At 37.6% G+C, this 16,719-nt stretch overlaps 1 protein-coding gene across 1 annotated transcript in view; it reads right to left on the bottom strand.

Annotated features, from left to right (window-relative positions):
* The window catches only part of slc38a12 (solute carrier family 38 member 12), a 39,511-nt gene that overhangs the window by 5,819 nt on the left and 16,973 nt on the right, over window positions 1-16,719 (bottom strand). Inside the window, exon 9 of the mRNA XM_039687451.2 lies at window positions 6,335-6,428. Within this exon, the coding sequence (XP_039543385.2) occupies window positions 6,335-6,428 (94 nt within the window). The remainder of the gene's footprint in view (window positions 1-6,334; window positions 6,429-16,719) is intronic.

Here is a 16,719-nt window from a genome sequence, read left to right as displayed (position 1 = left end):
ATATATGTAATAAGATTTATCTATTTAAAATCATAACCAAAATTTATTTGGAATTTTTTTAAATAATAATGTTTATATATATATATATATATATATATATATATATAGACCTTATGCACGAGAGAAACGTGGGCGCCGTCATCTTTAGAATATTGTCTTTGAACTTCCGGTTCTGTATATTTCTATGGCATCGCTGTCGAGGAGTAATTAGCTGGTGAAGTGGATTTACTTATTGTAGAGTTAACAAAAGTTATCATGAGCATTGTAATGTTTATAATAAGCATTGTAAAGCAGATGTCTTAACAAATGTCGAACGGGAATTTTTTTACGAGCAGTTCATTTACACCTATGCAAGATCGCTGTGGAAATATAGACCGGAAGTCAAAAGACAACGAGCGCAAAGGGGCGGGGCTACATAAGGTCTATATAGTACAAATATATATATATATATATATATAGTATATAGTACAAATTAATGAATTTACGAAAATTTTAAATATACAAATATTTATTTAAATATGTCTCGCACTATAGCTATGTATGCAGCCTCCCATAGCTTAAGGAGTTTGCTTGACAGGAATGCTGTTTCAGGACAAACATACTTCAGGGGAGAAAACCAGTAAACTGATCAATAAGGTCTTGCTCATGGATCAGCCTTCTGGTTCAGTACCCAGCCCAGATCTTTAACCCCAATCCTCGAGTGCAGAGAAACAGTCTCTTCTGTGCTGCCAAAACAGTCACTTGGAATGATCATGAATTGATTTTCTGGACTATCTTTGTGATATAGTTCTGTTAAAGTCACCGTGAAATTAAATTTGACAAATCTTCTATTTATATGTAATATTGTATTGTTTATTACAAATGATTTATCGGTGCACTTCATTATTTTTTTTATTTTAATTCATGTACCCTTAAAATCTTTAATCAAATACATTACCCTTCCCTCCCCCAACGAAACGACCTCTCTTCTCTTTTGGTCACGTGGAATGTGGGTGTGGCTATCGGTGCACCGCCTCTCAGAGAATCGCATTCAAATTGTTTGCAACGCCCAACCTCCATCGATTCAATTAATTCGATCCTGCCCTACATTTTTTTTTTCTAATTTCAAAAGCCGTTTCACTTGGATATACGTCACGACCAGGAAAAAATTACAATCTCAACTTTCGTTTCACGCCGACTTTAAGTTTTGAATATGCTCATGTAACAGATGGTGAAAACACAGCATGCATACATACATCTCCCTAATCACCCAAACTTTATTCTGCACCTAATTTTTAAAGTAATTAAAGTTATAACAAAAACTCATTAAGGAAGCAAATGTGGACATCAATACATAGCAGGCTTAAGAGAGTGCAAAATTTAAGACATCTATCTTACCCCAAAGTAGACAAGAAACCCAGTAGAGAGCATCCACAATATGGATAACCAAAGCCATTTTAGACCAATTGATGATCCTCTGAAATTTTCAAGCAAATGAGCGAGTGGTTTTATGGTCTGTTACGGAAAACGATGTACGGTAGTTTGTAGCTCGTCCATATTGTAGGCCCTGCTAAATGAGAGACACCAACGCATTTTCCTTGAGAGCAATTTTCAGGCTCTATGAGCTGAACCATTGCCTGGGGTATTCATTAAGGCACGGCTATATTTCACCTTGAGACTACACTGCTGCAGAATATCCCACACTGATGCCGTTTCAGGCCCAACACCTTTTACAGTGTCTCTGACTTATAAAAACACTATAAAGTCTGATTTTCAACGGATACTTATTAATAAGGGAAAACCCTTAACATTTAAAGTGTACTGCAGCCTTTCCTTAAGGTACTTTTCCACTGCTGGTCCGGCTCAGTACTGTTCGGCTCGCTTCACTTTTCCACTGTGTGGTACGACTCGGCTCAGCACGGCACGGCTCGGTTCGCTTTAGCTTGGTTTGTTTTTCCACTGCAGTTAGTACAGCTTCAAAGTGGGTGGGATTATAGTCTGAGTGGCATTATAGTTTATCTGCTCCTCTGCAACCAACGAAAGGAACGTCTGCACTTCGTCCACTGACCACGATTCAGCCATATCTTTTTTGGAAGTTTTCTTTCTTTCTTTTTTCTTCAAGCAAGTAGTTTTAAAACAGGTGCTACAGCGGTGGCTGTTACTGGCTATTTAAATCTTGCGGGTTTGACGTCTCGCAAATACAATGACGCTGGTAGTGACGATTCTGTCTGACCAATCAGTGATCTGCAGTGTGTTCACATCACATTTTAATATTGGTACGGTATGCTTGGAACCTCGAGAGAGGTGGTACCATTTAAAGCGAGCCGTACCGTACCATTAAGTGGAAAAGTGCCACAAGTGAGCATTTCCCATAGTTTTTGTTTTGGTTCTTGTTCGTTGCATGTAATGTGCATCCACTACTTTTCTTCTTTTATCCTTCCAAGCAAATATACAAAAAAAAAAAAAAGACACGACTCAGTGCTGCCCTATGATGTTTTGTCGAGTATAGAAAAGCAATTGTACTGTGCTATTGTGATAAAAATGTACAGTGCAGATGGACTGATTCGAGACATCCAATCACAGCATTTTGATGGATCATAGTTGGCACATCTACACTTGATTCTTTGCATCTATTGCAGAATGATCACCTTTACACACACGCACATTACATTCAAATTTATGCATTTGGCAGGTGCTTTTATCCAAAGCGACTTGCACTGCATTAAAGTGATTTATTTTTTATGAATTCCCTGGGAAACAAACCAATGAAATTGTTAACACCATGATCTTTGGTTTGAGCTACAGGAACGTATGTAATGACGCAATGATGCCTTCAACCTGAACAACACCTTTCTCTAGGACCATTAACAGTAATGCAGTCTCCAAAAAACGTTGTGCAATGCAACATGGAGTCATTAATCTCCAGTGAGTAATCACACGCTCTTTGTCCGTTCCTCAACGCTCACACTAAATATGAATTAAAGCGGCAACCTCATTGACTCATTTCGCTCTCCATGTCAAAAGCTGATAAATGTTCTCTTCTTCAGTGCTGAGAGGAGGTGATCCTTCCCATGTAAAATTACCCATGTAATAAAACTGCCTTTACATAATGCATACAAAAATTCACAGCTTTGCATACAAAGACAAAATGCCATATCTGTGTTCCTGATAAACAAGTCACTTCATGCATTTCACACAAGTGGTTGTGAAGGGCTACAGGTTCTGAGACTGCTGAGTTTTTATATATGATGAGTAATGTCACTCAACAAGTAGTATTAAGTCAAGTATGTTGCTGTTATGCTCATTGAGCTAATAAGTGAGCTCCGCTTTCCAGTACACAACAAGGTTCAGCAGAGTGACGGCGCTGGCAGTAGATGGCATTGAGTCTAAAACACAAAGTGTCTCCCTTGGTGCCAACTGAACCGAATCCTACTTACCACATCTCATTTGACACAGGAGCAGGCACGGTCTCTCCTCCTGTGCGTTATGGGCGAAAAGGCACACAAGGGACGTGCCTGCTTGTCCTGCTGTCTGCTGTGAGTAATGACTGAGAGCAGAAAAGATCTTAGGAAAAAGCACACGACTGGAAAGGGTGAATGGAAAAAGCAAAAGATTTAATAGGCGACCGGTCAACCTATTGACCAACCCATTGATAAATCTTTAGAATCAGCATGTGAAGTTTGTCTGGTTTAAATGAACAGAGAAGGACGGTTGCACTAATGTACAGATATGCCGATATTCATCGACGGAAGGAAAAAATGTGGAAGGATTTTGACAGCTTTGGTTTCGGTGTAAAATAATAGCACTATATATGATTAATCGGTTAGCAAGTACAGCATAATATGAATAAAAGTACGGTCAACTGGTCACAGGGCCTGAAAGCATCTTGTATTACTCTAAAGTGGGGTTTATTTTGGAATAATGACTGCTAGACAATACATTCTCCCTGTTATTAGCAAATAAATTAAATGGACATGGAATATTGATTTGAGATCAAATTATTGTATTATGTGGGAAGTAAGAGGCAGTGGAGTAATACGAGAGACGGGAAACCATCACCAATATGAAGGAAATTAGTTGCCAAGGAGAGCTGTGAAATATACAGTTTAGCATCATTATACAAAAATATCTATCCACAGAAAGACCAATCAGAATCAAGTATTCCTTATTGGAGCTGTGTAATAAATAAACAGTGTTTTTGTGTGTGTGTGTGTGTGTGTGTGTGTGTGTGGAACTATTTCAAGACTGCTTACAAAATTTTAAAAAATCACTTTATTTTCACAGCATTTTAAGGTCTGTGCAGAAATACAAACTAAACATGCTTTACTGTATATTAGATATTAGGAATGTGCCCGTAGCCGAATACGGAAAGGAAATGAAGCATTCAAACGAGCCCCTAAAGGGACATAGTGATGGGGGGGAGGGGGGGGGGAGGAGGAGATAGGAAGGACAAATATATTTCAATGATTTTGCATTCTCTCGCAATTATACAGTTGTTATATTGTATATAAGAGAGCTGCTATCAATATACTGGGAATTGAAATAGTTTCCGAATTCACGATCACATGTATTCCGTGTATAGGGAGCGGCGGTACTGACCAATATTTTAAAACATACGTTTTTTGTCAATGATGCTCAGGATCTGTTGCGCATCAAATCATCCGGCATCGTCCTTCCAGTCATTTCCCCATATTATCTTCGCATTATAAGTGAAATCTGATGAACTGTAATGTAACCAACTACTACAGCACACCTAACCTTTAGGAGAGTCAAAGGGAACTAAAGCCCTTGACTATTGATGGATCACATTAATTCCAGACTAAAGCTTAGACAAGATTTGTTGTCTTTTTGTTTGTTTGTTTTGTCTGAGAGTCATTTCTTTCTGCCCGGCAGACTTGACAAGTAAACCTGAAGTAACCCTTGCAGAATACCTGAATAACCTTGTACAAAAAACCTACTGATTCTTTTAAACCTAAAATAGGGTACTACTTTGTATAGCATTATACAATGTTGTGCAATAGAAATACAAATATATGGTTAGTAATTATCAAATTAGATAATTTTTTTTTTTTAAAGAAATTTGATATTCAATTTTATGTTGTAAAATGAGTTTTAATTCTAAGCAAGATTTAAATGAGTGAATTTCAGAGATTTTAATACTTTAGGGCCCACAGATACCCAAGTTCTAGATCTGAACGGCTCTAAATCACACTATAGACTACAATGTGAAGAATGCATTATCAAATAATTACTTCAGCTCTCTGGAGGTTCAGAACAGGCGAAGGAAAAACGGCAATATAGAGACAGATAAGAGTAGCACACATACAAAAAGATGACCAATATTCCTGCAAAAGGAACAAAAACTGCAATACAAAAAGGAAAAATAAAAGAGCGACCAGCTAGACCAGTGATGGCTTTGCCGAGTGCAATCATACATAATACATGCACTGTGCAAATGACCCCATATTGATTCAAATGACTAAAAGAACATGAACAGATTCTGGAAAAACAGTTTGAGAAATAACAGCACTGCTGTGAAGTTCATCACCTGCACTGAGCAGTTTAATGTTGCTGAAGCAAGCAGGATGTGCTACTTCACCCCTCAGGTTATAGTGCCCTTAAATGAGCAATACATTAAAACACAGATGGCAGAAATATGGGTGCACATGCTAATCAGCAGATTTCTGTAGTCGGTCTATGCATTTCTTGATGCATAGATGTTGATTAATTGCTATCCAATCCTACATAACACCACTCTACAAGCATTACTGAAACCTACACAGCTAGAACAACTGCCTTTATTTTTTGCCTTGTTAGTGCCAGCGGAGCTGTTAGGAAACGTATCCAACCGCCAATGACTCTCATTCACGTCTCATTGATTCAAGAGGAGAGAAAGGTGAGTAACAGGACGCATGGTTGTTTCTTTGAAGTTTCTATGAGCACTGAGAATATTTGCGCAAGAATACACGTGCATGTTCATTCACCGGCGCATGCACATGGGAGCAGAAGCCACGATTCAGTGCGGCTGTGATTTGAGAGGACGGTGAGGATGGGCGGTTTTATTTTGGGCCTGTCATCTGGTAACTGACTGCCCAATCACGCCCGAGACGGCCTGTCTAGGCTGTCAGGCTGAAGTATGAGGGAGACAGAAGGCGGAGACGGACGGACGGATCGAAAGCACTTGTCCTTTACATATATTTTTGAAGCTTTAACGAAACCCCTTCAAAACACCATGTCATTTATTTTGTCCATAATAGACTATGTTTTGTTGCAACCTAATAACAAAAATAGAATTTGTACAGTGCATAAAAAAGAAATAAAAACTAGTAAATAATAAAATAGTAAAGGAACTTACCAATCCATCTCATTACAGAGGTGACGATCTGGAGGTATTTGGTCTTCTGCGCATTAAAAAAGGTGAAGGGCCCCAACAACAGTGTGAAGACAGCCTGAAAAGAAATAAAAATACAGAAAACGAGTCAATGAAAGCATAAAAAAAATTAAGCCAAGGAGGAGGACAAGGTAGATCTCATAATATAGACACAATAAGTTGACATTTAAATAACTAACAAACGTTGTTTCACATCAGAGTAGAATAAGCAACAGACATAAACATTTTTCAACCTGACGTAGACAGACCAAGTGCACTACTAAATGGCCAAAACTATTAGATATGCATATTTTAGCCATAAATTAAGTGTATAAAATGGCCAGGGCTGCACATAACTTCATGAATGACGGGCGTTCCAGTTCTACACAATCTGAGGAGCTTTTCTCTGAGGGAACAGTCTGCTCATTACTCTTATAGTACACATATAATTGCTTTTTATGTGCTTCTGTGTAGGCATATAGATTAATCATGACTCATTTCTTATGAACTGCATTGGGTTGAGTGTTGATGAGAGACGTGCCAGTCTCTTTGATATTTATATAACAGACTTTAGCATCTTCAAAGACGGCTGCAAGAAGAACTGGACCTTCCAGTCCTGGTGTGGATATTCATGCAAGCAAGGCGTTTACTCTGGATCTGAAATGTCCAACTACTACTACCACTAGTACTCACATTTAATATACCTTTTGTGTATTTCTCTTCATGTGTGGTTATCAGCTTACAGCGTAGTTAAATTATGGCATGGAGGTATCGGTCCTAAATACAATTAACTGTTCTAACAAAGCAAACGCCTCCCATTTTTAATTCAAAAAAGAAACAAGAGGTTAAAACACATTTTAATATTCGTGATTCAAGCATTTGTTTATCTCTGTGGTAATATTTAAGTAATCTGTACTCTGATTCAGCCGACCTGATCTGGTAACATTACAGAAGAACTGATACACTATTTTCAATATGTAAATAGTTTTTCAGTCAACTAGCTTGCAGATAAGTTCTGTTTTCCCAACACAGTTAATAAAAATCTCTCCCCATTCATTCACAATCAGACCAAGAATGTGAATTTTACTAAACTGGTTCAATTTGGATTTAAACTGCAGTGTGTTAAATTGTGTTTTTGGCCATTAATGAAGTCAATGGAGTCAGATTATTGGTCAAAAACACAATTTAACACACAGCAGTTTGTTCTAATTAATACAGTGTACATTATTGATGGATGTCTCTCAAGCTGTGAATTGTAAATCATCATGACACCATTCGTGTTTTATCTTGAGAGGTGAGAAGTGTCTTGGTTTTTGTATAGTATTAGTCAGATAGGACGAGGGTGAGATAACAGTCCATCATGATGCCTGAATGTCTGTCCTGATAAAAGAGCTGACAGAGAGGCTGCTAAACATCTAAAGCCCTGAAGGAACAAGACAAAAGAGCAGAAGGATCTAAATTCATCTGCCATTCCTATAAAGGGTTGTAATGGGACATGAAACAATACAGCAAAAGTTAAACCGTGAGCAAGAAAAGGTTTGGACCTATGATGATTAAGGAGAGATGTTGAAGATTTCAAGACAAATAACGTCTTTAAGAGTTATTATAAGATAGATAAACACATAAATAATAATAAACCATTCATGTCAACTATCCATTAGCTATTAAAGTCATTATTTACATGAGGGATGTAAAAAGAATTGCACCTGAGAACAACCAATAAAGCGAAATAGGAAAACTGAGCAAGAAATGCACTTTGATAAATTCCCATAATGCAATGCTGTCTGCATGAGTTATATCAAAGTGCATGCCTGCATCACTCCCACCACACAAAAATATACAACCCCCCACCATTTCATGATGGCTGACAACACACACAATCCTACTGATAAATATCTATTCCTGAGCAGAACTCCTACATCCCAGAAAGGCCATAAAATACCATATGCAATCTCATGTCAACAAATAATGAAACTGAAAAGAAATAAAAACCCTATAAAACATCTCAGTTTCTTTATAGGAAGCTAACACATCACCCAATCTCAGTTCTGATGGCCGGGCCTGCAGTAGCTTCTTACTCGAAGCCTAACTTATAACATATGCCGCAGTTTCCGATTTGAAAAGGGACGCTGGCAGAAAGGTTGGAAACTTGACAGGAGCTCGCCCACTCATGCCAGGAGTTGCAGAGCGATAGTAATGGTTTTCCATTCCCTGTCCCATTCTATGAGTGTTGTTGGTGCTGCTGATAGTAAAAATGGTGCAACATTGGCATGCTGGTGCACAACGCATGCCAGGAAAGGACAACAGGAAGGAAGTTTGGCAATGAATAGGAGTGAAGGGAGAAATGGAGGGACAGGGCCAGGCAGAGAGGGCATCAGGGGAAGCAGAAAGAGCGAGAGCTGTGGGGTGCTGGGTGACTCAGACATGACATGAAGAGAGACAGAGAGGCACTGTGACATACTGTACTTATCAGAACACGGAGCTCATTCACACTCTAACAGTGTAAAATATGCATGAACCCCATGTGTTAGCAAGCATCACTATTAGCACTGTTCACGCTTGGGGTTAATGTGTAATTTATAACCTGAAATCAAAATAGATTCTATTCAGTGGCTTAATTATTATTTTTAAATAATGAAATAAATAAAAAAGCTTTCAGCAGTCCAAATATATTATATGTGCTTATATTACTTGCCAGTGCAGACAATTTGGTCTCATATTACTTGCCAGTGCATTGTGGGAAAAACTGTATATTAGTCTGCTCAGGTTGTATATTGTACATACTGTGTAGGCTATACTATGCATAAAACACAAAATTCCAAAAAAACAAACAAACATCCATGCAGAATATTTAGGATTTTTTTATTCCTTCCTTTAAAAAAAGGAATATGCATATTTAATGTTGTTCTTATTAAATGTATTTTATCTTTCAGGATCAAAATATTGTTGCTGGGTAAACATCGAGTCAATTTCCATGCTAATTTTGACCTTTTGCTGCCCAAAAATTGTGGTCATTGGGACGTTTGGATATATGTGAATGTCTTCTTTCGGATGACTGTAATGTTCCCAAAGCAATATCAGATAACAAATTCAGCAATACTGAGCTAATTTAAAACCAACATTTGACTGAAATGAGATAAACCAAAAAATTAAATGAGAAAACGCAAAGGTGAATAGCTTGATGGAAGAGCAGGACTTGATTCATCATATCAATATGAGTGAAATGAAACCAACAGTCGATGACCGTTATTTGGCACCAAGAGATGCTGACAGTGTCATTGTAGAACACGTACAGTTCAGAATATCAAATCTCTGAGCAATTGAGATATTAGCATAACCATTTGAGTTTTCGAAGAAACAGAAACGGACCAATCTACAACACCTGCCATCGTCTGTTGAATGTGTGCAATGAGCAAAGCCAGTTTGTGGTTTTCTTCTTAATGCACTCCCCTAACTTCATTTCAAGTGTATTTAAAACCATAGAATTAATTTGGGTGCCCTTTCTTTTTCACGTAACTGCGCACTCACGCATGCACACACGCAGAATATAAGGCATAATGACTGCAACTGAGCTTTTTTCAGCTCGTATCTGTCAGGCAGAAGAATCACTAACCTCCAAAATGAGCTGCAATAAACTGCCACAATTAAGAGCTCAATTAACGAATAAATGGATTTGTGTAACAAGAGCATTCAAGAAAGTGAAAAAAATCAAATAAAAATTATGAAACCGCAGCTTCAGCCATCCTTCAAGTACTGTAGTAAGAAAAGCAATTAAAGCATTGTTTTGATTTGAGGTCAGCATATTGGCACAAACTGAAAACTGGACTTAAACATAATAAAAATTTATGATTTGATCCCATCAGGGAGTCGAGGCAAAAAATTATATTAAAAGCAGCAAATTTGCCCAGAACTCCTGAAAAAGCTGAAAGCTGTCAAGACAGATCTTTCCTGCATACTGATCTTTACAATAACAGAAAACGTGAATTTTTTTTGTCCCAGTGGATTTCCATATTAAGACAGGATGTGTCATAAAATCAATGCTGTATCCGACTCTTTGGAGAGGTCATTGGTTTTGTCTACTTGAATCTGAGAGTAGGAAAGGGCAAAGGTTTTTTTGTTCCAGACATATATTTTTCCTTACTGGTCTCCATATCCATGGCAAAACTCTCCAAATAGAACTTTTCCTAAATGACAAATCCAATAAAATGGCAAATAAATAGTATGTAAAAAGAGAAATGAATAGCCCAACACATTTTTAGCCTGCTTTACATGCTTTAAACACTTTTCTTTGATAACAGAACACAAATGAACAAGCTAAATTGTACAGTGAACATTGATATTTAAAGCTTAAAATTAAGACCAATAAATACCAATTAGTTTCGTTCAAGACTCTTTAATTTACACACAACCAACTCAAGATTTAGGCTCAAGGAATATCTTTGAAATATGATCAACAAGTGTGTTGTAATGGGTCTAAGTCCCCTCACTCTCATTCATATGTGTATTCTAACAATAAATCACTGCGGAAGTGCTTGTCATGAGTCAGGCGGTGTTCATTAAGGCTGGACAGTTGCATTACTCTGGTATTCATGGGTCAACAGCTCTCTCCCAAAGGCCTTTGGTAAAAAAAGTCCTTTTTTTTTTACAAAGAAACCATCCATCCATTTACAGTCATTTGCAGCATGATTACACTGGCAAATATGGTGTGAATCAAAGCTGAAACCTTTCTAAAACAATGGGAGCCACTGAGGAGCAGGACTAATTCTCGTGACTTTGTAATACTGTGTCAAGTTCACAGAAGCACTTAGTTCTCTTTTAACCATAGAGCACTCAAGTTTTGTCCAGTTCATCAGAAGCTAAATGAAATGGGATCTTTTTTTTTCATCAAGATCGGGGCTGACATGACTTTCACCACATGTCACCACATTAAGTCATAAAGGACAATCCCTCTGGAGAAGCTGACACTACGTGCACATCAAGGGCAAAATATGATATAAGGGCAACAATATAACCCAGGTGAAAAAGATGTACAATTAAGTGTATTAAAAAATCTACTTAAATATGTTTTTAGTACAATACAAATATAATGTAATGCATTTTTAATACACTTAATTGGACGTCTTTTTTACCTGGGAAGGGCAACTATATATGATCTATATATATATATACTGTATATATACAGTATATATATATATATATATATATATATATATATACTGTTTATATACACTCACCGGCCACTTTATAAGGTACCCCATGCTAGTAACGGGTTGGACCCCCTATATATATATATATATATATATATATATATATGTATAGGTCAGTACTTCAGATGGTGACTTAAACAATAATAATAAAAGAATAATCTTCCACAAATTTAAAATCTAGTCAATGTTCTTTTGCAGATTTTAACATGTATTCCATCTGGCAAGCACTGAAGTAAAGCTCAAGTACAGTAAACAATTAAATTCACTGCCATCATCTCAAAAATTGTACTACAAATATTTGTGTAAATCTAAAATGGCCAAACAAACAGTAGCCCGAACACCTTTCAAGCAAACAAAAGTCACAAACACGAGGTATGAAGGTTAAGCAAGTAGCTTCGGTGCTCAGGGTGACATACGGATGGATGTTTTAATAATGAGACATCGGTTGTGCTTGTGGATTTAATTTCATGGAAATCACGTACAGCCTCGTCCTGACACCCACCGAAGAAGACCATTACATCATTCTGCAATGTCCTTGGACAAGATAACCAGCTTTTCTAAACCGAGAACAATATTGTACCCAGCAGGTAGCCCCGGTGAACACACAAGCTGTTCAGTGGACTGACGTTAAGCCTGCAGAAATGAATTTAAGGGAAATTAAAATTAATTTTCAATAATGGGTTACAGCACATTAAGACAGAACAGAACGTGAATGAGCGCTAGACACAAACTTTTGAGGGCTGTGTGTGGTTGCCAGGGCACTATGAGTCTTTTCTAGAGGGGTAACAAGATTATTTACTGGTCCAAGTCTCTTTAGTGTTAATCTCTGGGATTTTTCTGCCAGCGAGCACAGCGAATAACAAAACAAGACACATTAAAACGTGCCGACAGCTGTGGGATACTTAAAAGTGGTTGGGACCAGAACTGTTGCTGTGTGACATCAACTATGCTATGTTTACAGCATTTTGACAGGTTCATCCTTGCATATCTTACAGAAGATATAAAGAGCTGTCAAGTGTCCTACAGACGTGGTATATCATGATCTTAACCCAAGGCTGAGTTTGTTTTATCTGCATTTACTTCCCTGTCTAGTTTATCTGCCACATTTTTTCTTAGGCCTCCTCGACAACTCCACTTCCCCGCTTGGCAAGAATCACCAGTGGGAATGTGGGTCAGCCAGTGGCACGATAGTCCCACTGTGGATTAGAGAGAGGACTCTTCGCCTGGTGGGCCACTGCTCAAAAACTCCTCATCCTGCTGAGCTAATATCCACTAAACCATCTGCGTTGTCTTATTCCTGCAGATCCACCCACGGCTTTCTAAAAGACAGCTTCAACTCCATGGCTAAACAAAAGAAATAATCTACTGCTGCCAACTTGAGCTTTCAAATGTTTCAATATTTTTTGGAAAAGTAAATTGAACAATCATCATTTAGAAGAGCTTTTTCGAAAGCATGAAAGCACCAAGATGGAGAAAGTTTAAACAGTTCTAACATGTAGATACAAAAGGAAATCTGAGTCCTTTAAGCAATTCATTCAAAATGAAATGTTCAAGGAAGTCCCTGCAATGATGAATTCTTAAGGAAAATCCGAGGTAAATATTTCTCTATTATTGCATTAAACATTTTAAACCAACTTTGCAACTTTTTGGTCCAAATAATAGTTCCTCAAACAAATGTATAAAACAACTTGAATACATTAAGGGAAATGGTGGTGTATCTTAATTCACAAGCATGTTTTTGTTCCTCCGAAGATGAGAAAAAATAACATTGCAAATCTTTACGCTGGTTTATGACCCATATTTCACAGAGCGAGCGAGACAGTGAGCAAATGTGTATACTGAAGGTTGCTGAAAGGATGGGCTCTAAACATGTTACCCAGGAAGACAATCTCTCCACTCAGTGGGCAGATTTCCTCACCAGGGGGGAACAAAAAGGAAAAGAAATGAAAGAGAACATTCTGCCTCTGCATATACTACATAGACTCCTAGATACTCTATACTGTCCTATCCAATGAAGGAATAAAAAGGCCCAAAATATAACTTAACCCTTACGCTGTGTTGAAAACACTACAACACCTATGGGGCCAGATTTACTAAACAGAGCAAATTAGCATGATAGCACAATTCAATAAAAGCACCAATGGAAGTTGAAAGATCTGCGTGTGATCTTCTGACGACTTACAAATTAAAAAACACAGACGCAGCCGGATAATTTCCATAATCACCAACGCAATCTAGCAAGAGCGATAAATAGCGCAAATTTCAGTAAATTGACTTGCGCAAACCTTGGTAAAATCACCTTGTGGGATTTATGTAAATACTACCCTTCAATAGATTTTGCACCTGAAAGGGAAACTATTACAAACGCATATGTAATGAGGTCAGCCGGCAAAAATATCCCGGTGTAACAAGGTGTAAAAAAAGGATCCCAAAAAAGTAAAGAAAAAAAAAAAAGACCAGGATGTAGTTATACCCTGAATGAGCAAAGTCAGTAAGTTTTAGTCTAAATGCGATAACATTAACGTTTTCGGGAAAAAGAATATCCTCTCTTGGTCAAAATGACCCTAAAACAACATAAAGGTTCAAAAAAAGAAATGGTAATCTTTTGTAACATTGACATGGCTAACATTACAAGTGGACTACAAGTGAAAAAATTAAAAGATACAAAATTAGATCTCTTGATTGTTTTATCAACAATCTGCTGGTTTGGAGTGATCAATGTAGTATTCCAATCTATTAAATGACCATAATTTGACTCCTTGAGAAATGTAGCTTCTGACTGTTTTGTACAAAGGATCCTCCCATCAAGATGGTTAAGGAAATTAGCTCATTTAACATGGACCCATAGAATAAAGGTGATCATGTACAGCCATTAATCCAGCTTCCCCTTCAGAATAATTACCCGCTCAATGAGAAAAGGGAGGACACCTTCCTGTCCTTGATACAATTTACATCCTCACTACACATCACCCCTTCCATATGTAATGGCGCTTTTCCACTGCACGGTACGACTTGGCACGGCTCGCTTTACTATCACACAGCAGTTTAGTCCAGCTTCGAAGTGGGTGGGATTATAGACTGATTGCTATATTTGTGCCGGCACCTAGTCTACTGACCACGATAAAGTCATTTTCTCTGACCAATCAGTGATCTGTAGTGTTCACACGTCACATTTTAGTATCGGTACGGCTCACTTGGAACCTCACCCGAGGTGGTACTAAAAAAGTACCAGGTACTAGGTAATGTACACAGTGGGAAAACCCCCAAAAGTGAGCCGTACCATAGGCAGATCCATGCAAGACTCTTAATACATTCCCTAAATTAATCAACAATGTCTTGGACTTTAACTCAAGTTTATCCTTTGAACTTTCGAGAGCTTGTTTGTTTTACAACATTTCAGTCATAAGATGTCAGATGCCATTAAAACCTGAATTGATACTCCAGTTCTTTAAAAAGCTCTTTAAACTGCACATTGAAATGAATCGAAGGCAGATGAAGTCTCAGTCTACCGATCCTTTTAACAGCTTTCAACCAACAACATAAAACTGCAGAATTTTACACAGAGGGGACCTTTACTGCTGATCAAAGCCACAGATTGCTGGGCAGAGAGGTCTGTTTAACTTGAAAAGACAACAAAAAGGATTCTGCCTCAGCCATACCTGTTTCAGACAACCCAAATAGATTTACTGAAGTGTTTCACAGTTTACAAAACTGCTTAATTAAGTGTAGATAAATGACTATGCTTTGAAATGCCATTTTTGTCCTTGTCCCGCAGCCCTGAGGTTTGTGTGTCAAGCGTCTTGGACTTTAAAAATATAACATTGCTCAGGGACAGCTGTTGAGCCAGAGATCAAAAATAGCTCTTTGTTTGCTGTGCCACTAGAACAGCAAGCGCTGGAATAGTTTTCTTTTAATGATGGGGTAAAATAGTGACAGCCGTGATCTACATAACACTTAAAAACAGAACAGTTTGAAGAATTGAGGAGAGAGAGAGAGAACCAAATGAATTAAGTACATGTTATTATACACACTGTTCATTCTAAGAACTAAAGTGCAAAGGCTTATGAAACATGGAGTTGGCAATATACATTTGGTTGGTTAATATAAAACTATTAAAATGGAAATATAAAGTATATAAAGGTTATTTCAGAAGTAGAGAAAAATAAATTTTAAAAAACATTTAAATCTTTCTCTAGATAAGAAATACTCCTGTTACTGATAAAGCAAATCGGTGCAGACAGGGAAAAATATTAAACTACATAGGTTAGTTTTCACAAGCGAGAAAGGTTGACATGGATCATGCTAAATCCCGAACCTTCAGGGAATAACCCATTAAAAAAAAATGCAGCATAGAGGAGTTTGCTGGCAAAAAGAGAACGTGACAGAGCTCGTAATAAAACCAGAATCAACATTGGCTTGATTTTCGGAGATGGCGAGAACTAAGGGATTTGAAAAGTTGTAAAAATGACAAAGAGATGGTGTTTTTATTACTCAACAGGTAAGAAAGGTATTTTATTGAACATAAATTGCCATATGTAGCAGAGTCTAACAGAGTTAATTGTAAAGCATAACCTGTTGTGAAGGATCATTTCATTATACGGTAGTTTTCGCAGCTGGAATTTATTTTCAATTAAAGCTCCAGTCCGTAGCTCAGTAGCTCAAATGCTCGCCTTGCTCTGTTCTGTGATGCGCGTTCGTGACTCTCCTGTTCGAACTCGTTCATCATAATAAACAAATGTTTTTCCAAGTCAATTCGTTCATTTCGTTCGTTGAATGAACCAAATGACACGAAAAAGATTTGTGAAAGACTGATAAGATCGCCTGGAATCGTTTAAAGTCCTTCGTCAATTCGTTCGTTTCGTTCGCTGAATGAACCAATTGACTCGGAAAAAGATTTGTTCATTTTGATGAACGAGTTCAAACAGGAGAAATTTTTTAAATGAGCGATCGGTTCGCTTGATAAGACCCTTAATCATCGTCTGGAATCGTTTAAAGCCCTTTGAACAGATTGCAGTTTGTACAAAACCTTGAACCGTTTGGTTCCCACTGAAGTGCATTATACGGAGAAAAATGCTGGAATGTTTTCATCAAAAACCTTAATTTCTTTTCAACTGAAGAGAGAGAGACATGGACATCTTGGATGACATGGGGGTGAGTAAATGA

Source organism: Pimephales promelas, chromosome 3 (genome assembly GCF_988280905.1).
Source record: "Pimephales promelas chromosome 3, fPimPro1.hap1.1, whole genome shotgun sequence".
Classification (NCBI taxonomy): Eukaryota; Metazoa; Chordata; class Actinopteri; order Cypriniformes; family Leuciscidae; genus Pimephales; species Pimephales promelas.
This window is presented reverse-complemented; position numbering and strand designations above follow the sequence as displayed.